This window comes from Alexandromys fortis, unplaced genomic scaffold (genome assembly GCF_014885135.2).
Source record: "Alexandromys fortis isolate MF-2015 unplaced genomic scaffold, M_Fortis_MF-2015_v1.1 scaffold_174, whole genome shotgun sequence".
In the NCBI taxonomy this organism is placed as follows: Eukaryota; Metazoa; Chordata; class Mammalia; order Rodentia; family Cricetidae; genus Alexandromys; species Alexandromys fortis.
The window spans coordinates 2,127,441-2,153,598 of NW_026068063.1; the positions used below are offsets into that span (position 1 = coordinate 2,127,441).

Genomic DNA, 26,158 nt, shown 5'->3' on the forward strand with positions numbered 1-26,158 from the left:
ACAGACAGTTTTGAACTGCCGTGTGGAGCTGGGAATTGAACCTGAGTGCTGCTCTTGAAGAGCAGCCAGTGCTCTTAACCACTGAACCATCTCTCCAGCCCCTTACCAACTATTTTTTTTAATATTTATTTATTATGTATACAATATTCTGTCTGTGTGTATGTCTGCAGGCCAGAAGAGGGCACCAGACCTCATTACAGATGGTTGTGAGCCACCATGTGGTTGCCAGGAATTGAACTCAGGACCTTTGGAAGAGCAGGCAATGCTCTTAACCACTGAGCCATCTCTCCAGCCCCCCCCTTACCAACTATTTTTAATGTATTCATCTCCCCCGGCTAGTGTATGTGTGTGTTTGTGTGATAACCATCATGAACCCAGCCGCTACATACAGTGGCCATGCCTTCCCCACTACCATGAACTACGTACCCTCTCAACAGGGAACTAAAAACAAGTCTGTCCTTCTTCAAGTGTTACCTTTTAGGTATTTGTTCACAGGAAATGAGAAAAGTAACAAATACGCCCTACCACCAGGCTAACTCCAGAATAATACTTTATCTGGAAACAGGGTCACTGAAGTAGTTAAGTCATGCTGCCATAGTGAGCCTGAAATTCAATGACCATTACAGGAGGAAGCAAACAGAGCCACATTAAGAGCATCCCATGTAAAGACAGAGGTAGAACCTGAAGCTCTAAGTCACAAACCATAGCCCTTGGACACATAGTCTAGGGAAGGGCCAAGGTTGACTGACCTCTAGAGCTTAGGCCTATTACACCTTTGATTTTGGACTTTCTTGCCTCCTGAAGTACGAAAAAGCAAATTTCTCTTTTGTTTTAAACCATGAAGCTTGATGTTTTGAAATTAGCACCTTCAACAGCAAAGTGCATTCCAGACCCAACCAGACTCTAAATTAGTAATAGGCAACGTAGCTGAAAAAACAGATTTTTAGATATTATTTTAACTTCTTCCATTAAAAAAATTATCTACAAATGATGGAGGAAGGTCATTGGTTAAGTAATAAAGAAACTGCTTGGCCTCATCGGTTAAAACATAGGTGGGAGGAGTAAACAGAACAGAATGCTGGGAGGAAGAGGAAGTGAGCTCAGACTCCATAGCTCTCCTCTCTGGGGCAAACACGATGAAGCTCCGACCCAGGATGGACATAGGCTAGAATCTTCCCGGTAAGCACACCTTGGGGTGCTACACACATTATTAGAAATGGGCTAGTCCAGGTGCGAGAGTTAGCCGAGAAGAGGCTAGATATAATGGGCCAAGCAGTGTTTAAAAGAATACAATTTGTGTGTTGTTATTTCGGGGCATAAGCTAGCCAAGCGGCCGGGAGCCGGGCTGTGGGAAGAGGCCCACAGCTCCCTACTACATACAAATAGCAACTAGCACATTAGCATCTCCAAAAATGATTCTTAAAATACTCTCAGGATTTCATATATTCTGCACAGACACAGCCATGGAAGAGTCTGGACCACCTAAGCATGACCTAACACTCAAGCAACAGAATAAACTGTCTTAGCATGGCTCTGCCTGAGAATTAGATGATACCCTAGAAGATGCTTGGACATCCTTCCACATCTGAGCAAAGCCTAGACAAGCATGGCAATACTGTAATGTAACTTACCTTCACTGGTATTCTACTTCTTAAATGACCACAATTTTGCACTCAAATTATACTTATTTAATGTTATTTCAACACAAAGAATTTTACTGCCTTGCCATTGACTGTTTGGAACTTATTTAAATAAAACAGTACTCTGAATAATAATATTTAACATCTTTCTCAGAACTATAAAATGCTCTTTCAACAAGTGGAACATTTTAAAAAGCAAAAAAAGCATATTCTAGCCAAAAATATTATGAGACTGATACAGTAAAGCTTTCTTTTAGAGAATTAAAAGATCTCTCAAATATGAGACAAGGAAAAAAGTAAGTCAACATTATGTTGAAGTTTCTGTAGAGGCTGTCTGTATGCTCTAGGTTTAAGATCTAATGATTTTGGAGCTTGGATCTTCCCATAAAACCTAGTTATGGTGCCTGGTATTTAGCTTCTTCATCCACAAATTACTGTATATGTCACAGTTGACATTCCTTTTTGTTAGTGGTAGTGGAGGGTTGAGACAGGGTTTCTCTGTGTAGGCCTAGTTGTCCTAGAACTAGCGCTTGTAGATCAGGCTGACCTCAAAATCAGAGATCCACCTGCCTCTGCCTCTCAAGTGCTAGGATTATAGGTGTGTGCTACCACCACCTGGCTACACACATTTCTTTCATTTTTGAACACGTATTGCTATAAAGCCAGGCTGGGCTAGAACTCATAAATCTCTTCCCTCATAGCCTCCAAGCACTGTGATTTAAGGTATACATTTCTTTATCTACTTTCTCTTCCTTTTTTATTTTTTTTTTAGAAAGAAAGAGAGAGAGAGACAGACAGACAGACAGACAGACAGACAGACAGACAAGCAGGCCTGAAACTATGTAGCCCATGCTGACCCAGAACTCTCGGCAATCATCCTGTTTTAGACTTTGACTGCTGGAATCACAGGTATGAACAACTACACCTGACTAGTCATGTGGTTTCTTATGCATAGAAACACCATTTGTCAAGTAATCATTCACACTCCCTTACACCTAAAGAGTTTCAACTCTGTACTGAAAGTGAGAGCCGTGTGATGGCACACGCCTGTACTAGCAGCACCGCAGAGGTTGAGGTGGGAGGATCCTAAGTTCTAGGCCAACCAGAGCTACATGGCAAGAAAAGTGAAAAAAGTAATTTACTGGAGCAGAACATTAGGAAATAAAATACCTACAACTACTGGGTATCCATTCAAAACAAAAACAAACAAACAAACAAACAAAAAACAAACCCCTACCCACTCAGGGGACCAATTTAAGTTTGGAATCTTTATTGTTAAGCCTCACTTTGCTCTTATAGCAAAATCATCATTTTTATACTCTTTACCCAATATAAAATTTATCAGAACCTTCTAGGTATTAGGTTGCTGACACAAAAAAAAAAATGCTGCTATCAGCAAAAGCTATATTTCTTTCTTAAAACAAAATTTATTTCATTTCCTTATACATGGCAACCAGTTTTTTGCATCAAAGCCAAAAATGACTACCATCTAACAAGTAGCCATTGTCAAGAACAACTATCCTACCTGGGATTCAGTCTGAGTATATTATACAACTTAGGCTACTAAAGGAGATTTAAGTAGCAATATCAACTGACCTCCCCACCCACAAATGTTGAATGGGCAATTTGTTCTTCTTGGAAAAGGTGCCATGCATACATGCCTTGGTAAAACTGCCTTAGTGCACTTGAACTAGAGAGGTATGCCTAGCTACTAGAGAAGACGAAGACGATACTCTGTACCCCTAATACGGGCCATGATGTACAAGTCTGCTTTACTTTGAGGATATTCTCTGATTTGACAGCCTCTTCTTATTAAAAACAAAACAAAACAAAACACCTATTTGGTACATTTGCGAAGCAAAGACACGCTTGAACTAAGTTTGAGGTTGATGCTTTGTACCCCAAACAATTACTACTAATGTATAATTCAGGTTAGTTAAAATGAAATATTTAATTATATATACCATTGATATTTGTAGTTTTCTTTCAGGGATCCATCTGTTATTTATAATTCATTATTGCTTAAAAGTAATAACATGCTCTCCAATTCACATTAAACAATCTATTTCAACAAAAAAAATGGGAAAGATCTAGAGATCAAAAGTTGGAGAGTGTTTTGATTAAAAATAGTTGATTTAGCTCAATGGAAGAGCTAGCAGGCATGAGGTCCTAGTTTCAATCCTAAGTATAGGAAGTAAGTAAATTACTAATAAAAAATACAATGTTTTCACCCATCTTCTAGTCTTAGATAAAATTAATCTAACAAATCAAAATAAAGTTAAGGTAACATTATAGATATACAACCAAACACACACACACTGTCTGTTTTGTTTTTGATGCAGGGTTCTCATCAGGTTAGGCAGGTCCAAATTTACTTTGTAGCCCAGACTGGCCTTGAACTAATGGCAATTCTTCTGCCTCCATTTCCCAAGTGCTGAATTACAGATATATATCACCACTTTAGAAATAAAAACTCACAGATGTGTGTCCACATATTTTCTTTTTCAAATCTCGAGCTAACAGTTACTCACAGTTCAAATTTGGTGATTTAAACATGAATTTCCAAATTGGAATAAATGCTTATGTGTTTAAAACCAAAAGTTCTGTGATAGAGAAGGATTCAGGATTCCAATGTGCAGACAGGTGGGCAGTAGGACTGGTCACTAGCCTGACCGCTGGTGGAGCCCTGGCCTCAAGGAAGTGACATCGGCCGATGACTAGCCACCATCTGTGTAAAGAGCTCCATGGACATGTTTCACAAAGTTCCTTATAGTTCTATCTTATGCTCAGTCCCATAGTTTCTATCCTGGGTCCTTGCCAGACTGCTTTTTGTCCAGCTGGCTTCTTATCAAAGTATACTACCCAGAGACTGAGGATCTAAGAGAACACTGGCCTACAATGTGAGGCCCACATAAGACGCCGGGTTTGTGACCAGTATTTAAAAAAAAAAACACTATTAATTAAAAAGCAATCAAGTAAAACCCTGATTCTGTCTTCCTTAGCTTCAGTAATTTTTAATCTTTTAGGTTCAATGAAGAACTCACTTAAAACTCAAGTTTTTGTCCTTCTGATTTTCTATGTCAGTTTTTTAAAACATTATGGAAGCATGACTCTCAGGATTCTCCTGGCTCAGCCTCTTGAGTATCAGGATTACAAGTGTGTACCACCACACTGATCCTACATTTCTTTTTTCTTAAATTTTATTTATTTATATTTTATATATGAGTGTTCTGCATACCAGAAAAGGGCATCAGATCCTATTATAGATGGTTGTGAGCCACCATATGGGTGTTGGGAATTGAACTCGGGACCTTTAGAACAGTCAATGCTCTTCTTAACCCCTGAGCCCTCTCTCTAGCCCCAATCCTACATTTCTGATCATAATTAGAGAAAACTTTAAAAATTCAAGTACATTTAAAAGTCCCCTATTCGACCCTGATAGTTGACTTACTTAATGAGGTTTTGGAAAGCATAGCCATCTGTCCACTGTTCAGTAAAAGAGGCTCCATGCCGGACAGTAGTAAAGTGGCCCAATCGCAAGCGGTCCTGCATGCTCTTATCTCTGCACGCCATCTTCTCTTGTTTTGACTGAGGGTAAAAGGACCAAAACAAATAATACTTTAATTAGCAATTTTTACAAATTGAAAATGATAGGACTATCAAGGAAAATACTGTTGATAAATCATATACCATTTAAAAAGGGAACGGGGAGGGGGGGAAGAAGGGAGTGGAGGAGACATCCAACACCTAAAATAAACTTGACAGGGACAAGTTGTCACCCTCCCAGTCAAAGCAATAAATAGCCAGAAAGCATGTCCATATTATGACCTGGGAAGTCTTGGTCTGGTGTTGTACATGCAAGGAAACACCTCTAGCTATCAAGTTATTAGAACTTTATTTCTCAGAAATCCTCTATTTCAATATTTTCATCTCAGTTAAGGTGTTACACAATGACACACATTAAATCTTAGACTTCAGGCCACATTATCACTAACCTTTTCTATAAGAAGCTTCTTGCTCATGGTGACACATCTGTTTAATCGTTCCTTATATTTCTCTAGCATCTTCTGCTGTTCATCTATCTGCCTTCTCAAATCACAGTTGGCCTTTGATAGAAAAATATATTTTAATTAGTTTTAAGCAAGGTAGATTAGTAAAAAGTACTTTTTAGGAAGAGAAAAAAATCGTTACTATCTACAGTAAGCATGTCTCTCTAAAGGCAGTAATTCAATCCTTTAACCAGTCTCTGTGTTACCATGTGAGTGCTGTTTATGTTAAAGCTCTTCTGTTTTGCAACTTAGAAGTTGTTTTGGCAGTGCTATGGAGCCACTCTGAGCCCCTGAGTAAGTCAGCTAACCGTGAGCTCACCAAGGAGCCATGTCCTCAGCTTATTTCTAAAGAGAAAAAGAACATGAACTCTCGTGGATGATTGTCCCCAGGGAAGCCAGGACACCCATGCCTACAAGAGATAAAAATAAGATCCCACTTCAAGAATATGAGAGTCTAAGTTAATTTAGCTGTGGTCAGAAGCCTACAGGATGGGTTAGATACTTTGAAAATTTCAAGGCTCCTAAAATAACACAGAAGGGAAGAACCACTATCCCAAGGTCAAATCTGTCTTTGTAAGTCCTGAATTTATCCCTTAGTTGTTTAAAAACAAAAGAAAAGAAAAATAAAACAAAAAACCTCTACTCTTGCCAAATAACATCACTTTCTTGAACAGTGGGGAAATCTTGTTTATCAACTAAATGATATAAGACTTTTTTAAAACAAATAAAAAAAATTGCTGAAACTTTTCAGTTTTTTTTTTTTTTAAAAAAATGTATGGGTATTTTGCCTGCATGTACATCTGTGTGCTATGTGCATGCCTTCTGAAACCAGAAGAGAGCATTGGGTTCCCTGGAACTGGAGTTCTAGATGCTTGTGAGTTACCAGGTAGGAGTTAGGAAGCATACCTGGGTCTCTGAAAGAATAGCAACAGTCCTTAACCACTGAGCCATCTCTTCAACGTCTTTTATTGCTTTTGGTTTTTAAGACAGGAGCTCACGATGTAGGATGCACTGGAACTATTATAGATCAGGATGGCCTTAAAAACAAAAAAAAATCTGCCTGTCTCTGCCTCCACTCTCTACACAGGCATAATTATTCCTGCTAGTTGTTACTGCAGAATCCTTCTGACCATGTTATCAAAGGAAGAGTTTACTGCACTTGGAGAAGTGTGACTATCTAGTTCATACTGAAGAACCTATAAGGAAAAGACCAAGTAGTGTGTATATAAAATCTAACACATTTCTAGAAGTTTCTGGAGGAATGAACAGAATCAGTCTCTAGCAGTTTAAAGCATGGTTTTTAATAATCATTTCTAGGAGTCCATGGGTAGAAGTTGGCTGACATACCCAATGCAGTCACCCAACATCTCACTAAAACAGAAAAACTCAATGATGAACTAATATCTGCCTGAAAGGAAATTGAAACAAAACCAAACCAAACCTGTGATTTCACCCCATATCATTCTCCAGCACAGAAACACAAAATCTGCCAGGCATACATCTATATGCTCAGCATTTAAGAGGCTGAGGCAGAAGGGTGATGAGTCAGAAGCTAGCTTGAGCTCTAAAGCAAAAAATGTCTGAAGAAAGGAAATGGGGGAGGGGTGTTTTCAATCAAATCCTCGATTTCTAGTCTATTTGGGAAAAAAAATGCAGCTTCCCTTCTGGGTTTTCTTTGTTGATGGCATAGCTTATATTCAAAGAAAGAAAGAAGTGAAGTGTGTGTATAAGGGGAGGAGAAAAGCTTAGGGGTACAGAACAGTGGCAGACCCTGTGTAATTAGCATGCAAGAGGCCCAGCTCTGGTTAATCTTAACTGTCAACTCAACACAGCTAATAAAATCTGAAAGACAGTGACTTGACTGAGGAACTGCCTAGATGAGACTGACCTGTACCCATGTCTATGGATGAGTGTCTTGATGGAGGAGGCCCAGCTCACTGTGGGCCCCACCGTCCCCTATAGATGGTCCTGAGCTGTGTAAGAAGGATAACTAATCATGAGCCAAAGAGCCAGCCAGCAAGCAGCATGTCTTTATGGTTTTGCAAGTTTCTGTCCTGACTCCCTCAATGCTAGATTGGCATGGGAATACAAGGAAAATATTTTTCTTTTCCTCCTTTTAGTTGTTTTTGGTCAAATTGTTTCATAACAACAGAAAAGGAACTAGAAGAAGCTGTAAGTTCAATCCACAGAAGACAACGAGCAGGGAATCCAGTAGAAGAGCAGGACAATGGAGTTCAAATCTTAACACCCACATAAAAACCAGACATAGCTATGGAAAACAGCACTGAGGGGCAGAGGAAGATCCCTGAGGTTTATGACCACCAGCCTAGCTCAAGTGTCTCATACAACAAGCATACATGGACCTGATCCCCTCGTCACATGTGCATACAAGACACACAGACACACACAAACACAAAATACTTCAAGCAAACTATCAAAATATAAGTAAAATTGTTATTAAGAATAAATGGCTCTTCTCCTTCAACTATGGGGAAACTTAACCAAAAAAAAAAAAAAAAAAAAAAAAAGGCCTAAGAAATGTTAACTCTGAACGAGGTGTGGGACCATCAGTGAAATGCACAAAATGCTAGGCGTGGTGACACACACCTTTCATCCCAGCACTGGGGAGGCCCAAAAATTCAATTAAAAAAAATATGGATCAGGATACCGTCCTGCCTCATTGTAGGGCCCGAATGATCTAGCAAAATCTACAAATATTCTATATCTCAAATGAAGATAATGGGGGCTGGAGAGATGCCACAGAAGGTAAGAGCACTAGTTGCTCTTTCAGAGGTCCTGAGTTCAATTCCCAGCAACCACATGGTGGCTCACAACCATCTGTAATGGGATTTGGTACCCTCTTCTGGCTTGCAGTCATACATGGAGTCAGAATGCTGTATAAATAATAAACAGATAGATAGATAGATAGATAGATAGATAGATAGATAGACAGACAGACAGACAGACAGAAAATAGATAAATAAAAGAAGATGATATCTCTTAATATAATGTTTGAAAGTCTTTAAAACAGAGAAGGTAGGAAGCCCCCCAAAGCATCCAAGATTGAGTGTCTTGGTACCCTAGGTGTCCTGAAACATACAAAACTGGCACACTGATTCTGAAGAAACAATGTACTAGGAAAAATAAGAAGATGCAGAATATGTTAAACTTTTGGTCAAGAGAATAAAGGAAGCCAAAGAAAACTTCCAGGCACAGACTGCCAAGAGATGCCAGTTGTCCTCACTAGAACTTCTATTTCTGAGTCTTGTCAAAAATACAAATTTTTGCCAGGCAATGGTGGCGCTTGACTTTAATTCCAGCACCTGGAAGGCAGAGGCAGGTGGATCTCTGTGAGTTCCAGGCCAGCTTGATCTATAGAATGAGTTTCAGGACAGCCAGGGTTATACAGAGAAACTTTTTCTTGAAAAACTAACAACAACAAAACAAAACAAAACAAAAAAGCTAATTTTTAAGAGCAACACATACTTGCAGGAAGGTACAGTTAAGAGCTCTTACAGAGGATCCAGATTCCCTTCCCAGCAACCACATGGCAACTCAGAACCATCTGTAACTCCAGTTTCAGAGGATTCAATGCCCTCTTCTGGCCTCCAAAGGCACCAGGCATATATGTATATAGGCAAAACACACATACATAAAGTTGAAAAAAAGTTAAAAACAGGTAAAAATAATCAGATCCTAAATTAAGAAAAAGTGGGGAGGATGAGGGAAAGGAGAGAGAGAAAGGTAAATATGCATATATATCCTAGGGTGCTATGCAGAAGCAGTGGCAGGAGGATTAAAACTGAAAGCCAGTCAAGGTTACACAATAGGACACAGTTATGTACACGCATGCTGCACGTGCATGCTTGCATGTGCGAGTGCACATGAGCACGCATACACACATACAGAAAGTAAAAAAAAATGAGATGAATGGTTCTTGTTAAAAAAAGTTTTTAAAATGCAAAAAATAGGATTAGAGAGATGGCTCAGCAGTTAAAAGCACTTACTACTATTACAGAAGACCCAGATTCAATTCCCAGCATTTACATGGTGGTTCACTTAATTCCTGGTTCTGGGGATCCAATGCCCACTCCTGACCTCCATGGTCTGCTGCACATATGTGGTGCACATATATTCACACAAGCTCACACACATACATATATAAACAACCAGTAAATCATTTAACAGTTAACAACAAAAGTTAGAGGGGGCAGAAGCAGAAACAGGCAGATCACTGACAGCTTGAAGTCAGCTTAATCTAGATACTAAGTTCTAGGCCAGCCAAGTTCCATAGAAAGACTATGTCTCAAAATAAAAGGAAAGAAAAGTAAAAAAGCAAGAATATAAAAATGAGTATTTTCAAATGGTAAAAATGGGAAACTTAATCCAATAGTTCTACATGGACTACAACTCCACATACCTCCGTCCCTAACATAAATTCAAGTATCAAAATGCTGTATCATAAATTCTCCAACTTAAAGAAGGCATTTAGAATGCAGATGATTCTAGTTCCTCCTCAGGTGCTCACTGTTTGCTGTGTTATCTGGCTATAGTACTTATCCACAATATGCACAGGACCCAGATATGTAGAAGTGCTTATAGAGTCTCTTAGTACTCTCATACTTACTCTTAACAAATCATCTATTCTTCCTTCCTTCTTCTCTAAGTCAGAGTTCTTACTGTTTTCTAGTGCAGATATTTTTTCTATTGTGAGGTCAGACTACAAAGACAAAAGCAAACAAATTTAGAATTAGTCACAAAACATTACATGCCATAACGTTTTTCTTTTCTTTTTTCTTTTCTTTTCCTTTCTTTCTTTCTTTCTTTCATTTTTTTTTTGGAAGATGCATTTGCTAATATCAATACCTGGATAGATAACACAGGAAATTAAATCTGTTTTACTCATCCCATTCTTCAAACCTTAGCAATATCTACTAAACCCGTACTACAAAAATATTAGATCTGTAATTAACTATACAAATCCTCACAATACTGTACATTGAATAAAAAATATGTAACACTGTAGAACTAAAACCAGCTTTGACTAAAAAGGGATTTCAGGACAGGACACAAGTCTCTAGGAACAAGCGTGCCCTCTAGTGGAAACAGAGAGAATTAGATGTTATACCGTTCTTAACTGACAAGCATCCTGTGTTGAGGGGAACACAGACAAGAACACCCAATAAACTAACTTATTATGAGAGCTGAAGCAAATATCTACTACCCTTTTCAAAAATAACTTCCTTTTTCCTTTCCTTTTCTTTTCTTCAGACAGCCTGAGCTGGCCTTGAAACCAAGATTCTCCTGCCTTAGTCTTCCCATTGCTGGGATTTATAGCCATAGGAAAATCTCTCAGACACATTCAGTTAAAGTTTACAACAATCTCTAAGTTTTTTTGTTTTAAAAAAAAAAAACTTCTGAAAACTGCTTAAGGAAAGAATTTGGTTGATATAACACATTTTGAAATATAAGTAGGTCTTGTGAGTAAGTAAGCAAGTTTAGGAAATAAACTACTTTCTTAAAGTAGGAAATTAACATTTATTGAAAGCCCACTGTCACCACTGCCTGAGGCAATTGAAATCATCCTAATTTTACAAAATATTAAAAGTAAAAAATAGAGATAGAATTTGAACCTAGGCCCAGAAACTTTCAAAATGTGTGCTCTTGTTCCCATTCCATGCTGCAGTCAGTACAAGCACGCATCTTACTAATGACCAGAAAGGTGAAGAAAGACCTGTTAAAACACCTTCCAAAGAACATGAAATACTCGTAATACAAATTCTGAAGAGACTACACAAAGGGGTATAGTCAAAGGTAAAGGGAAGACCAAGAGAAGAATTACAGACTTCCTATGTAGTTTGGCCTATTCCTGAGGACAGCTCTGCAGTGTGTTGGTCCCCAACCTACCTGGGTCTGTCTGTGCTGGATGGAGATCTGTTTTTGGGAGCTGCAAGAATGTTCTGTATTGCCAGAACCCGTAGAAGAAGGACTGTTTTGCTGAGCCTATAATAAAAGTACATCACCAATCACAGGAAGGTTTTGCATCTTTCTCCACAAAGGTGTATGAATAGAAACAATTACCTCTTTATAAAACAAACCTTTCTAATTCAAGCCAGAAGTCATGACCAAGAGGAAAATAAAACAAATTAAATATGAGAGCCAAAAACTAGACGTGGTACCTTCATGTTTCTGAAGATAGGCTTTAAAGAATCAAATGTTTATAAATTATTTTATATAGAGTGGTTAGTTATTCCTATAATTTTCTTTTTTCACTTATGTTTCAATGTGCCTTTGTCAAAAAAGGTCAGTAATGTAAACAATGCAGAGGACATACAGTCCAAGCAGAAAGGATGGAAGTGGTGCTGGACATGGCTCTGTTATCAAGAACACTTGCTGCTTTTACACAGGACCTTGGTTCGATTCCCAGCAGTCACACCAAATGGCTCATTACCATTTGTAACTACAGTGAGACTGTCCAGGACAGCCAGAACTGTTACACAGTTACCCTGTCACAGAAAGCTCCCCCACAAAAGGACTGCAAAATATTCATAAAATTCTCTTGAATTCAAATATTATCCATTAGCACAGAAATATATAAAACTCAGCTGGGCAGTGCTGGCAAACACCTTTAATCCAAACACTTGGGAGGCAGAGGCAGGTGGATCTGTGAGTTCAAGGCCAGCCTAACCTACATAGCGAGTTCTAGGACAGGCTCCAAAGCTATACAGAGAAACTCTGTCTCGAAAAATAAAACAACAAAAACAAACAAACACACAAAAAAAGTATATAAAACTCTGGGCTGCTCTGTGATATTTCTATTTGCTGATTTGACATGCAAACACATTTTTATTTGTGTGTGGTATATGTGTATATAACATGTTCCTATGTGTACACAAGTACTTTCATTTGTGTATGGTATATGTGTGTAACATGTTCTTGTGTGTGCTCCAGGACAGTATGGAATGTCTTCCTCTATCACTCTCCAACACATTTTTCTGAAGCTAGATGTCCTGCATGCTTCAGAAGGTCCTCCTATCCATGCCTCCCCATTCTGTGATTCTAGGTGTACCACATACCTAGCTTTTTACAAAGGTACTGAGCATCTATACTCATACTTGAACATTGTTTATCAACTGAGTTATCTCCCCAGATTCTATTTTAAATGATGTGTGTGTGCGTGCGCGCACGTGCATGTGTACACATAAAGGGGTCTTTTGAAGTTGCATTGGTGGTACTAGGAACCAAAACCTATCTTACATGTGCTAGGTAGGTAGGTATTTTACCATTGACACACAAACCCAGTCCAAAGCAATTTTTAAATTTTTAGGTGTAATATAATCCAACAATTCAGGAATTCATTCACAGTACTCTTTAAATCAAGGTGCACCTAAAACATAACTCATCGCATATATAACCAGGAAATATTAGATATCCTTAGAATTATGAGATAATGAAAATACAGTTCTACAAGTTCAGAGAATGCAGTGTTTCCAAGCATGTAAACTTACTTAAAAGTCTTGGAGGTTCACTTAGTGCTAGAATAGAGTTAGGATATACAAGGCCTGCGGTTCAATGTCAAGTACCACAAGAAAAGAAGAAAAGGAGGCAGAGAAAAAGAAAATACCAATTTCTTCCCACAATTTCTACATACTCTTTTATTACTGCTGTTACCAGTGTTAGATACATATCATCTACTGAACAATCACATTGCCAATTTAACATGAAATCCTTTATTTTAAAAAAGGCTGAGGCTGAGTGTGGTGACATATACACCATTAATCCCGGCACTCCGGAAGGCAGAGACTGGCAGATCTCTGAGTTCAAGGCCAGCCTCATCTATAGAACAAGTACCAGATTGGCCAGAACTACACAAGAAGAACCTGTCTCAAAAGTACAAAAAGCTCAGAAGATGACTCAGTTGGTGAAGTGCGTGTGCCTGCCATGCAAGCATATAAAGACTAGGGTTAAGATCACACCTCCCTGTAGAAAAGCTGAGCGAACATGGTGGTAGTATGTGATCCTCGCACTAAGGGGCAGGGAAAGAGACATTAGTCTAGCCAGTTAGTGAGTTCTAGGTTCGGTGAATCATTTAGCGTAAAGTGTTTGCTCAGTAGATGGTAGCCATATCTAACACAGTATTAGGAACGGTAATAAAAAATATAGAAATTATGGGAAGAGATGGGCAGTGATAGCACATGCCTTTAATCCCAGCAGCTGGGAAAGAGAGGTAGGAGGATCTCTGGGTTTGAAGCCAGCTTGGTCTACAAAGTGAGATCCAGGACGACAGTCAGGGCTATACAGAGAAACCTTATCTAAAAATACCAAAAGAGAAAAAAACAAAACAAGAAATTATGGAAAGAAATTAACATTTTCCTTCCTCCTCCTCATCTTTCCCAACCTCCTACTTCTTTTACCTTAAAAAAAAAATTAAGGTAGAGAAGCAATCAAGGAACAATATCCAATGTTAATTTCTGGCCTCCACAAGCACCCACACATGTACATGTGTACACATACAAACATACACACAAATTCCTATAAATTGGTGATTGTTATTTTTATTTTACAGACAAGGAAACCTAGGTTACCAAGCTAGTTAATAAGGCCATTAGAACTGGGGGATGTGTGCATCCACACTAATTGCTCTCAATGACAAGAGTAGATGGTGGTGGTGCACACCTTTAATCCCAGCACTTAGGTGGCAGAAGCAGACAGATCTCTCAAGTTCAAGACCAGCCTGGTGAATGAGTGAGTGAATTCCAGGGCTCCAGAGCATCCAGAGCTACGCAGAGAAACCCTGTCTGTAAAAACCAAAATAAATAAATAAAATAAAATAAATAAAAGTTTGATTAGTTCTAATTCACAAAGACACACTGAATGTAACAAAATCCCATTTTAGACACAGTGGGTTTTTTTGTCTGTTTGCTTGTTTTGGCTTTTTCGAGACAGTGTTTCTCTGTAGCTTTGGAGCCTGTACTAGAACTTGCTTTGTAGAACAGGCTGGCCTTGAACTCACAGATATCCACCTGTCTCTGCCTCCCCATTGCCAGGATTAAAGGTATGTGCCACTACCACCTGGCTTAAACAGTTTTTAAAACTTGGGAAGCAGAGGCAGCCAGATCTCAGTGAGTTTGAGGCCAGCAGCTGGCAGGACAGAAAAGTCCCTCTACATATGGCACCCAATATGGGAAATGTCATCAAATAATCATTTTGTATACACTGAAGATGTGATCTTTGCCCAGGCATCTTTCACCTTCTGACTGGTTTAAGAAAGGAGTTGACCAAAAAAAGGAAGGAAGGAAAGAAAGAAGGAGGGAGGGAGGGAGGGAGGGAGGGAGGGAGGGAGGGAGGGAGGGAAAAAAGAGAAAAGAAAAGAACTGACTGGCTGGTAACTAGGAGGCAAGACATAGAGAACCCTGGGAAGAAGGGTTAAGTCTGAGGAGTTTTGATCGAGATGCAGATGAAATGAGAGATAAACATACTCTGCCATGTGGCAGAGAGTAGCTAAGAAATAAGGGTTAACTTAAAATGTAAGAGTTAGCTAGTAACAGCCCTGAGCTATTGGCTGAGCATTTATAATTAATAGCAAGTAAGTCTCTGAGTGCTTTTGAGAATGCAAACATAGAATGCAAAAAGATAATTGTGGCTGATGAGACACAGAAAAACTCTGCTTACATGTGGCACCCAAACATTAGGCACCTACAGCCACATAAAACCTGTAAAACCTTTAAAAAGGTCTTAAACACACAAAAACTGAGCCAAACACAGCTTCCTACTCTCATGTCTCTCATGCAGGCTGCAGTGCCAAGGCACATCTCCCAGCAGCCCCCTGTGGGAGGAGCCAGCTGCCATGCACTAAGGTAAGCTGCACTGGCAGAGGCTGATATAGCTGCTTAAGATTCAATTTATGCAATTGAAAAACTAATACAGATGTTCAGTAAAGACAGATCCAGACAGAAAAAAAAACTCTAAACGGACTACAGTGTGTTTAAAAATACACATAGGTTTGGGAGAGAAAAGAAGAAAGGTGTATGTAGTCATAGATTTGAAAATAGTTCAAAAATAATGAAGTCCTTAGAAAAGGACTACACACACACACACACACACACACACACACACACACACACACACACACCGCCACACAAAGATGGAAAACCACAGGGAGTCTGGATCCTATATGTTATGTTATTATGTTGTCTTTAAATTTTTTGATTGCTAATGAGTGAGTGATAACTGCTGAGACATTTGATAATAAAAACTGATAGATGAATCCAACCTAAATATTTTAAAAATATCTTAACTTTAAAATGGAAGTTAAAAGATATGTTGCTTTGGGGTAAAGATTAAGGTTTTATTTCCACAGTAGAGGCTGTGAATTCATTCGAGGTTGATATGGCTCAGGCTTGATCGGGGAAAACCCCCTGAAAAATCCTGACAACAGACATAGGAAATAAACCTAAAAAAAAAAAAAAAAAAAAAACCTACAAAATACATTAATGTATATTTTACCTGCTCAAACATAAAATGAAAAATCATCTTCAGCAAACTTGTAAACAATAGTCTATACTTGTATTAATACAGATACGTAAGTTACCTTTAAATGTTTATATATTTTCAGATAAAGTTGACCAACACCAATAAAAAGAGAAGGCCCAGATGATTCAACATCTCAGAATACTTCTCTTACAGTTACTGCACCAAGAACAGCTTCAAGACTGCTGACTGAGATGGTTCAGCCTCACAAACTATTAAGCCAAGACTTAACCATTCTCCTAAATTTTCTCAGGCTGCCCCAAAAATACTGGTGCCCCCAAGCAATAGGAAGCAGTTTAGGAAAAAACAATACCCACATTCCCAAAAGATGGGTTATGGATGTTTGTTATCATCTAAGGGATTTGGTTACAAATTGTTATTGGTCATAGTCAGAAAAAAAAAAAAAACTAGACAAAGGAGTCAAGTTCAAAGATCTCTTTCTAAAAGAAAAAGGGATATGATATAGAAATGATGAGATAAAGCCTAGATCACTGAATTGATTTTAACCCCCTAAAAAACTATTAATCTCAAAATATTTTACATTAGTATAGATTGTGGTTTATTGATACAAATTAAAGTTATTTTTGCCATACTGAATGTATGTTTTTATTCTTGTGTATTCTTGTGGGGTACTGTGCTTATGCAACTCATTTAAAAATGTAATGTATAATTTAAAAGTACAGGTTAGTAAGTCATCTATAATAATCAAACTTGTAGTCATATTAGGTATGTTTTCAAGGTAAAAAAAGATACATTTAAATAGGTGGTCTTCAAACACTTCAAAGACCTACAGAATATGACATTTAATCTGTTTAATAACCTAAAGCTTTTCATGACAGTGAGACACGTATGTTCTTGGCAGCACCAATTTACTTCAAAAGAAGAAGATGGGCATTGAAGAACCTCTGTTTGGAGTTTGCTTTCTTTATGGCAAAAGCTAGTCATCTGGTAAAAAACTGCCCTTGCCTAAATTGCTGACAGTATACTCTCCAAACGGGACTAGTAGGATGTAAAATAAACAACCGCCAAACTTTGCCAACACAAGGGAGGACAGTCCTTCAAAATTCCCTGCTTTTCAGAAAAATCTGCCAGATATAATAGGCCTATAGGCCAAGTTGGATGCCCCAACATTACGAAAGAACTTTGAGCCTGTCTAGGGAATCTGATGTCCCTGGGGGGTCTTTGATGGAGTCAAAGACTAAATAATTAGACTTAAAGTTTTCCTTAGTTATGATAAAAGGTAAGTTAGGTATTTAGAGTGACAAAGATAAATAAAGGCACATTTTCTCTATATTTGTCAAATACAAATGGAATGGATATTGAAATTTTGTTGTATATCCTTTTACTATGTTAATAGTTAAAACCTCCCTCTTTAGTTAGAAAAAAGGGAATTGCTATGGAACAATCTTTTTGTACAATATGAATATGTATTACTCTCACTGGTTAATAAAGATCTGACTTGCTGATAGCTAGGCAGGATTTTCAGGGCAGAAGAATGCTGGGAAGAAGGTGGAGTTAGAGGAGACACCATGAAGTAGGCAGGATAGGAAGTACATACAGGAGGCAAACAAGCCTCAAGGCAGCACATAGATTAATAGAAACGGGTCAATTTAGGTTATAAGAGCTAGCTAAAAACAAGCTTAAGCTTGGTCAACATAATTAAGTCTCTGTGTAGTTATTTGGGGAGAGGCTGCCAGGACACAGGGAAACTCCGTCAACAATAACCAAACGGATAAGTGACAGAAGGGAAAAGGAAAAATGGGTATTGGACTTTTTTTCTAAATTAAGAATTTCTGTACTTCAAAAGACACCACGTGGGCTAGAGGTGGACTGAAGGGTATGACTTATATGCATGAAGAAGTTCTGGGTTCAATTAAGAGCACCAAAAAAGAAAGAGGACACCAGTGAAAAGGCAGTGTAACAGCCCAAATAAAAGAAAAAAGGTATCTGAAAGGTATTTGATAAGAGTCTTCAACTTAGATTATGTATAAAATCCTTGTATTTCTTTTTTAAAAAATATTTTATTTGTTTATTTAATAATTATGTATGCATTGTTCTGCCTGCATGTATGCCTATAAGCCAGAAGAGGGCATCAGATCTCACTACAGATGGTTGTGAGCCACCATGTGGCTGTTGGAAGTTAAACTCAGGACCTCTGCAAAAACAGCCAGTGCTTTTAATCTCTGAGCCATCTCTCCAGCCTCAGAACCCTTATATTTCAACAATAAAGATAACCTAATTTTAAAGGGAAGGGGGGCAATGGAGGGCTGGTGAGATGCTTCATTGGGCAAAGGTGCTTGTCACCAAGCCTGAATACATAAGGTCCATCCTCAAAATAAACACAGTAGAAGAAGAGACTAGAATTCCCTAAACTGTCTTCCATGAGTACAAACTCCCATACCCCCCACACAAATAAATATTTTTTAAAGAGCAATGGAATCCAATACATACTTGTCCAAATATACATAAATGACTAATAACCAAATAAAGCACAGTATTTACTATTTATGACATGTAAACGAAAACCTCAATGAAATATTTACACTTAGCAGGATAGCTAAGAAAAAAAAAGTTAACAAGTAGTGATAACAAGTACGTAGAAGAGTAAAATATCTTACTGACAGGAATGTGAAATGGTCCACCTGCTGTGGGCAAGTCTGTCAGTTCCTCCAAAGTATTTACCAAATGACCCAGTGATCTTACCCCTCAGCATATACTTAAGGAAATGAAAACAAGCTACCTATACAGAAGCAACCTCTACATGAATGCTCATAACAATATAATTTCTAAGAGCCAAAACTAGAAACAATCCAAATCCACATCAACTAATCAAAGAATAAATAAAGCTAATGTCAACAGGACACCAAAAATGATAGTTACAATTACTAATGATCATCCATGAAAAGTCGTAAAGCCAGGACTGGAAATAGAGTTCAACTGTATAGCATATGCTTAGCATGTGCCAAGACTTGGGGTCAATCCCAGCATACACATACATGCATACATGATAATAAAGTAAAAATAAATTCACTAGGCTATTACAATTCCTCAGTATGCTGAGGCTAGAGGCCATGAATTCCAGACCAGCTTGATCTAAATCTATAGTTATAGAAGGGAATACTAAGCCAATTTCCTACCTTAAAAAATTAAATGTTTGTTTTAAAAATTAATGCTTAAGAGATGGTTCAGCAGTGTGCTCTTCCAGAGAGTGTGAACTGGGTTCTCAGCACCCACATTGGGGAACGTATTACCACCTATAACTCCAGCTTCAGGACACTTGACACCTCTAGCCTCCAGGGACCTGTGTGCATATATACATACCCCACATATACACATATATACATAATTCAAAATGAAGATAAATCTTTACAAAACTAAAATGGAGCACTGAAGGGGTTGGTTCAATTGGTAAAGTGCTCACTTAATTCAGAAATCACTCAACAGCCAGTCTAGCCAATTGCAAAACTCTACGTTCAGAGACCCTGTCTCAAAAAAATAAAGTGGAAAGTTAAATAGTAAAACATCCAATGTTTACTTCTGGCCTCCAAATGCACTTATACTTTTTACACATGTGCACAAACATATACATATACCACACACACAAAACTATACACAATTTAAAAATAAAACTGGCAACTAAAACTTGTTGAGTACATATAAAACCCTAATTTAGATTCCTAGTATTAAAAAAAATTGAACTTTAAGGACATCTGTATAAGCCAGAATAGTGCTGCACACCTATAAATGCAGCACTCAGGAAGGGGAAGACTGCGAGTTCAAGGTCACCTTTGGCTGTGTAGTGAGTTCCAAGGTCTAAGCTCATGAGCCTGAGCTACACAATAACCTTTTCAAAAATATTTAAGAACGTACATTGTGGTCTTTGCCCAAAGGTTGACTACAGCTCTGGGTGCATGTGACGCCAAGGCAGAAAGGGGGGGGGGGATAAACTAAAGTAAATAACTCCAAGTGAGATTATGTTGAGAGCTGAAGACTGACCCGAGCCTTGTGTATGCTAGGTCTGAACACGGCCACATCCCCAGGCACCAGCATTTCTATATTAGATTCAAAGTTATCAAGAGACCAAACTGCTCAAACTGCACTGAAGCAGAAGACGAAAGACAGCAGTGAAACAAGTGAACAGGAAGTCTGCCCCGCCTAGGAAAATGACAAGACATGAAGGACCAACAGAACATATTTTAAAGCCCAGACCAAGGAAAACATGGTAGATGTGGGAATACAACACTGGACTAGTTTTGACATTGAAAACAGGGAAACATTCAATTAGCTTGTGAGTATAAGCATACAGATACCAAGAAACTCACCCAGCATTGATTAAGTGTAGACAAGTATTGAAAAATACTGAACTGCTTGCCAAGACCACAATAGAAAGTTCTTGAAGTGGAATAGTACATATTCATCTGTAAAGTGCAATACATGAGATCCACATCTAAAAACAAAAGACACCAGAAACAATGGGCAGGGGAACCCTCAGGTTGAAGAATGAAGAGTACAGCACAACTTTTGTGAGTTAAATGTTCATTAATGGACTTCGTTGGTGATGGATACACACACATATGTACGATGACGAGACACATTAGAATGAGCTGTAGTCAGCGCAGCCTCAATGATGATGGCCTATGCAGGACAAGTGGCCTCACAGAGCTTACAGGCAATGCAGTGCTCCTCCATAGAAGCGTGGACTCAGTGCACCCTCCTCAAATAAACAGCTGATGGAGGCAGGCTCCAGTCCTCTGATGAGTTCTGGCCACACCAGACTCCGAGCTGCATGGTCAATCATGGACTTCATGTCCATCCATGTCAAGCTCCTATACACTCACATACTTATAGGTGGCTGTCACTGAACTGCTATGGAGGCTTCAGCCATTGAGACAGCCTGTGGCCATGGACTGGGCCAAGGCCCGGGGTAGTATGGATGAGGTCAGATGGTACGTCTTGAAACGTAACAGTTCCTTCTCTGGCCCAGGTATGGGTCAGTTGGGGGATCACATTAATTACTCTTAAAGACTAGAAATAAATATTTGATGCTACTGGTTGATTCTCAGTTGTGGCATATGGTTATCTTGTCTTATTGTTTTGCACTTTTTGCTATTTTTACAATTTCTCGCAGTGAATTTTCCAGAAATGGTAGTAAAGATGGAAATTCTGCATGTACAGAAATGTTACAGAAGTTTGCTGCTGATTTCTATAGGAAATATTTACAAAAAATATCAATAATAAGTGGATAGATTTGGTACTTTATAATATGAAATTATCTATTTTATTAAAATTTATATCTATGTATTCTGCATGTATTACCTGCATGCCAAAAGAGAGCATCAGATCCTATAGATGGCTGTGAATCACTATTGTGCTTTCTGGGAAATGAACTCAAGGACCTCTGGAATAGCAGCCAGTACTCTTAACCCTTGAGTCATCTCTCCAAGTCCCCTCTTTTATTAAAATTTAAAACGATACCAGGTGGTGGTACACAACTCTAATCCCAGCACTGGAGGCAGAGGCAGATGGCTCTGTGAGTTTGAGGCCAGTCTGGTCTACAGAGTGAGTTTCAGGACAGCCAGGGCCACACAGAAACCCTGTCTCAAAGGAAATGACAAAAATGACAAGGAGAAGGGTAGTGTGGGATTGGATTCCTCAGTGAAGTGTGTAGCATAAAGAAATGAGAAGGGAGAGAGGAAAACAAAAACACCTAGGTGCAGCAGTTGTACCCATGTATGCGCACACACACATACAAACACACACACAAGCATGTCTACACATAAACAAATATTTGTAACAGAGCAAACACATACATAGTTTTAAAAGAGCTTTCAAATAAACATAGCTTGGTGTTTAGAATTTTAAAAGGCTGGAGAGATGGTTCAGTGGAGAGAGTGCTTGCATAGCAAGCATGAAGATGAAGTTAAGTGGAACATGTCTGCAACCCCATTGCTAGGGGCAGAAACAGGTGGATACTGGAGGCTCACAGGCTCAGTCTTGTGAGAGACCCTGCCTCAAAAACAAACAAAAATTAAAAAAGCAAAGTAGTCAAGAAAGACTTTCCCACATCAACCTCAGCCTTTCATATCCTCATATGGACATGCATACATATACAGACAAAGAATAAAGAAGTATTTAATCAACAGAAACGTATCCAGCGACTAAAACTGTTTCTCTAGGTGAAGTCAATAAAATCATTAGACTTCTGCAATGCCCAACAATGAAACATGGCAATATTGTATATTCCCTAGTTGTTTTCAAGTTTTACTATACAACAGAAGAGTCTCAGTTAAAGCTAAAATGACAAATTTATACAAATAATGTAAGAGCATCTGAAAAGCCTGAGCGAATGATATGATTATGTTAAATGTATTCTTCATAACAGGGAAAATGGACCTTTTTAAAGACTCATTAAGGCCTAGAGAGCTGGCTTGTTGGTTAAGTCCTCTGCTCTTCCACAGGACCTGTGTTCAATTCCTAACACCCAGATGGCAGCCCACAATCATCTTTAACTCCATTTCCAGGGAACCAATGCCCTCTTATGTCTGCTGCAGACACTGCATGTATGTGGTACACAGATATACATGCAGGCAAAACACACGGAATATAAATACATCTTTACTTGGAGGTAGTGACACACACCTTTAATCTCAGCACTTGGGAGACAGTAGCAGGTAGATCTCTGAGTCTGAGGCCAGCCTGGTCTATAGAGTGGGCTCCAGGACAGAAACTTGTCTCGAAAAAGAACCAAAATAAGTAAGTAAATAAAGATTGATTATATAAGATACATTATTTGAAACAGAAGTGAAAATCTAAACACAATTCAGAAAATCAAAAATACAATCTGTCAGCAGTGGCTACCTCCTCAGGGAGCTTAAAAGAAAGACTTGCATTTCTCCCACTAATTTAAGTCTTGCGAATTGTGCAAATATAGTATTTTTACAATTTAGAAGATTATATACTTCCCAAGGATCCAAGATGAATTCCCAGCGCCTACTTGGCAGCTCACAACTGTCTGTAATTCCAGTTCCAGGAGATCTGACACCTTCCCATCACTGCACATAAAATAAAGTTAAAAAAAAAAAAAAAAGATCCCTCTTTGGGTTTAGAATATTGTTCAGTGAATGAGTGTTTACCTAACAAGATGAGGCATAGCCAGGTATGGTAGCACACACCTTAAGTCCCAGAGGGAGACGCAGGTGGATCTCTGTGAGAAACCAGACTGGTCTATTTAGTGAGTTTCAAAACAGCAAGAACTGTATGATAAACCCTATGTCAACAGCCCCCAAAATGTCACCCAAAAAGATGAGGCATGATTCAATTCCAACCAACACAAAAAACAAAAGATGAACTCTTGATTTTCTGTCATCTGTTATTTTTATGAACATGTAGTTTTCACTGTTAGGATAAATATAATTTCTCTTATTAACTGTATAGCATTCCAACATATGAATGTATTATAATTCATTTAACCAACCCGTTATGAAGAATCGACACTTCTGACCTGACAGCTTACATTCCAGGGAGGAATGAGTTATTCACAGTTTATTATACTACAGCTAAGGTAATGATGTGCCTAAGGAGTAAACCAACACAGGGCCCAAGAGTAGTAGTCAGGCTGGGTCTCTCTAGAAGAGTTCATTTAAACAGAGATCAGAAAACCGAGAGAACAGGAGACACACCTATATGTCTTAGGGAAGAATGTGAAAGCAAGAGCAAGTATAAGCCAGGTATAGTGGTGCAGACCTGTAATTCTATCATTCCAGAGGCGGAGGCAGGAGGATCAGGAATTCAAGGCCAGTCTTGGCTACACAGTAAGTTTAAAGCTAACCTGTTGAAGAGAGACACTAAAAAGAAATCCCACACTATCTCAGAATTGAATAAATAAATAAAAGGTTATTTATTTAGAGATAGACTCACAGATCACAGTCCTCTGTTCGAACGGGGAATCCAGCAGCCTGAAAAGAGGGGAGCAGGCTTTACAAGGGCATTTATAGTATAAAAAGCCACGCTCAAGTGGGTGTGTAACTTAAAGGCTCCTGGCTGAAGGATTTTCCTACAGCAACCTGGGATATGTAAGACTGTTTTACAACCACACTCCACTCCAAAGTGCAAAGGCTTTAAAGAACAAAGCCAGGAGTACTTGAAAAATAATGCAATAAAAAAGCATTAATAAAGTATTATTTAAAAAAATACACATGACCTGGTTAGAAAAGCAGAGAATAGGAAGAGATGGGGGAGGGGGTAAGCAAGCCATGCAGGGCCATTTTAAGGACTTTTAAAACAGAGATGCCACAAATGGACTTGGATTCCAATATTACCTCTATTTGCCACTGAGAAAAATTAAAAGGAACAAACACAGAAGCAGGAGTCAGGACAAAGTCTCAGTGGGAGATACAGACTTCAGCTACAGTGAAAGTGTAGACAGAATTAAGTAGAGGAATTCAGAGCATATTCTGCAGGTAAAATCAGTAAGATTTAGTGCTCTGGATTTCAGGTGAAATATAAAGAGATAAGAATAAACATTTTTAGCCAGTAATAGAGGAAAGAGGCAGACAATTCTGAAATGTGTAAAACTGTAGAAGAAGTAAGTGCTGAGTGGAGAATCAGAATGAGTTCAGCTGTGGACACTGACATCTGATATACTTATTGGACAGAAAAAGGAGATGACTGGAGGCAGGTGACTGTACAGGTCTGGAATTCAGGGCAGAGACCTGCAGACAGAAACTTAAAAATCTTCTGTATACAGGTGACAGGTTTTAATGACAAGCTAGATGAGCTCTCATGTAAAAAGCCGGCATAGTAGCACACATTGGTATTTATAATCCAAGCAGTGAGGGGTAGGTGGAGACGGGCACCTCACTAGCCAACAAGTCTACCCAATTGATAAAATTCAGTGAAAGTTCTTATCTCACTTAGTAGAGTGGAGCTACTCTAATGTTGACCTTTTGGTCTCCATACATGCATCCATACGTGAACATATGCCCCACACATACAAAAGAAAAAAGGACAGGAAAGTCAGACTTACAATAAAAATCTAATAGAGATCTTTGAATGATAGACAGTGGAACTGAATTAAACACACACACACACTACCACTGAGTGATTGCATTCTCATAGCAAGGATTTTATGTTACCCTCTAGCCCTCTACAGCCCTGGCCATCAGCTGTATGACAGACTTCTTAATCAGACTGCCTTGACGTCATGGAATACTTTCTTAGCACTATTGGAACTTTGCCTCAAGAATAGAAAAATACTAAAATTTTTTTCAGAGTTGTTTAATCATCCAAGGAATGAGAACCCTTTTCTGTAGAGACAGTATAGCTTATCCTAGGGAGACTTAGGAAACACATGTGACCTAAAGATTGGAACAATGACTCATAAGATACTGTATTCCTTTCCTCTCCTAGAACTTCCAAGCAAGCTTTCAAGAAGTAGTTTATGATTTATGTAATTTATGATTCCCTGATCCAAATTTTTAAATTATTTTTATTTCCTTTCCTTAAGACACCTAACAAGGCTGCAGAGATGGCTCTATGGTTAAGAGCACTCACTGGCTGCTCTTCCAGGACACAGGTTGGTCTCTGGACCCACAACGAGTAGGTCACAACCATCTGCAACACTTATTTCTAGCCCCATGATTACCAGGCATGTATATGGTATATACACGTAGCATTCACATGGTACACAATTAACACAGAGGCAAAACATTTATAACTTAAAACAAAAACAAACAAACAAAAGATACTAAACACTTCCATTACCTTTCCAAATAGAGTTGCATGTGGGTTAACAGCTATGACATATGCCACAAAACAGAGAGTCAGGGATTTTTACTACAGAAAACGGACATGAAGCAAAAATGGGATTGGTGGTAACTTCTTTTTTGAGAGACAGGGTGGTCTTGCTCAATATTCCACAGGAGGCAAACACCTGTAACT

General features: G+C 38.6%; 1 protein-coding gene across 7 annotated transcripts in view; it reads right to left on the minus strand.

Annotated features, from left to right (window-relative positions):
* Tlk2 (tousled like kinase 2) overlaps positions 1-26,158 on the minus strand; it is a 95,315-nt gene that overhangs the window by 33,774 nt on the left and 35,383 nt on the right. For 4 of the 7 annotated variants that reach the window (XM_050120325.1, XM_050120323.1, XM_050120324.1 and 1 more), the window contains 4 exons: positions 11,597-11,692; positions 10,317-10,409; positions 5,636-5,746; positions 5,092-5,228 (listed from right to left, as the gene is read on the minus strand). In XM_050120325.1, the coding sequence (XP_049976282.1) occupies positions 5,092-5,228; positions 5,636-5,746; positions 10,317-10,409; positions 11,597-11,692 (437 nt within the window). The remainder of the gene's footprint in view (positions 1-5,091; positions 5,229-5,635; positions 5,747-10,316; positions 10,410-11,596; positions 11,693-26,158) is intronic. The other 3 variants (XM_050120329.1, XM_050120327.1, XM_050120328.1) reach the window with 2 other exon arrangements.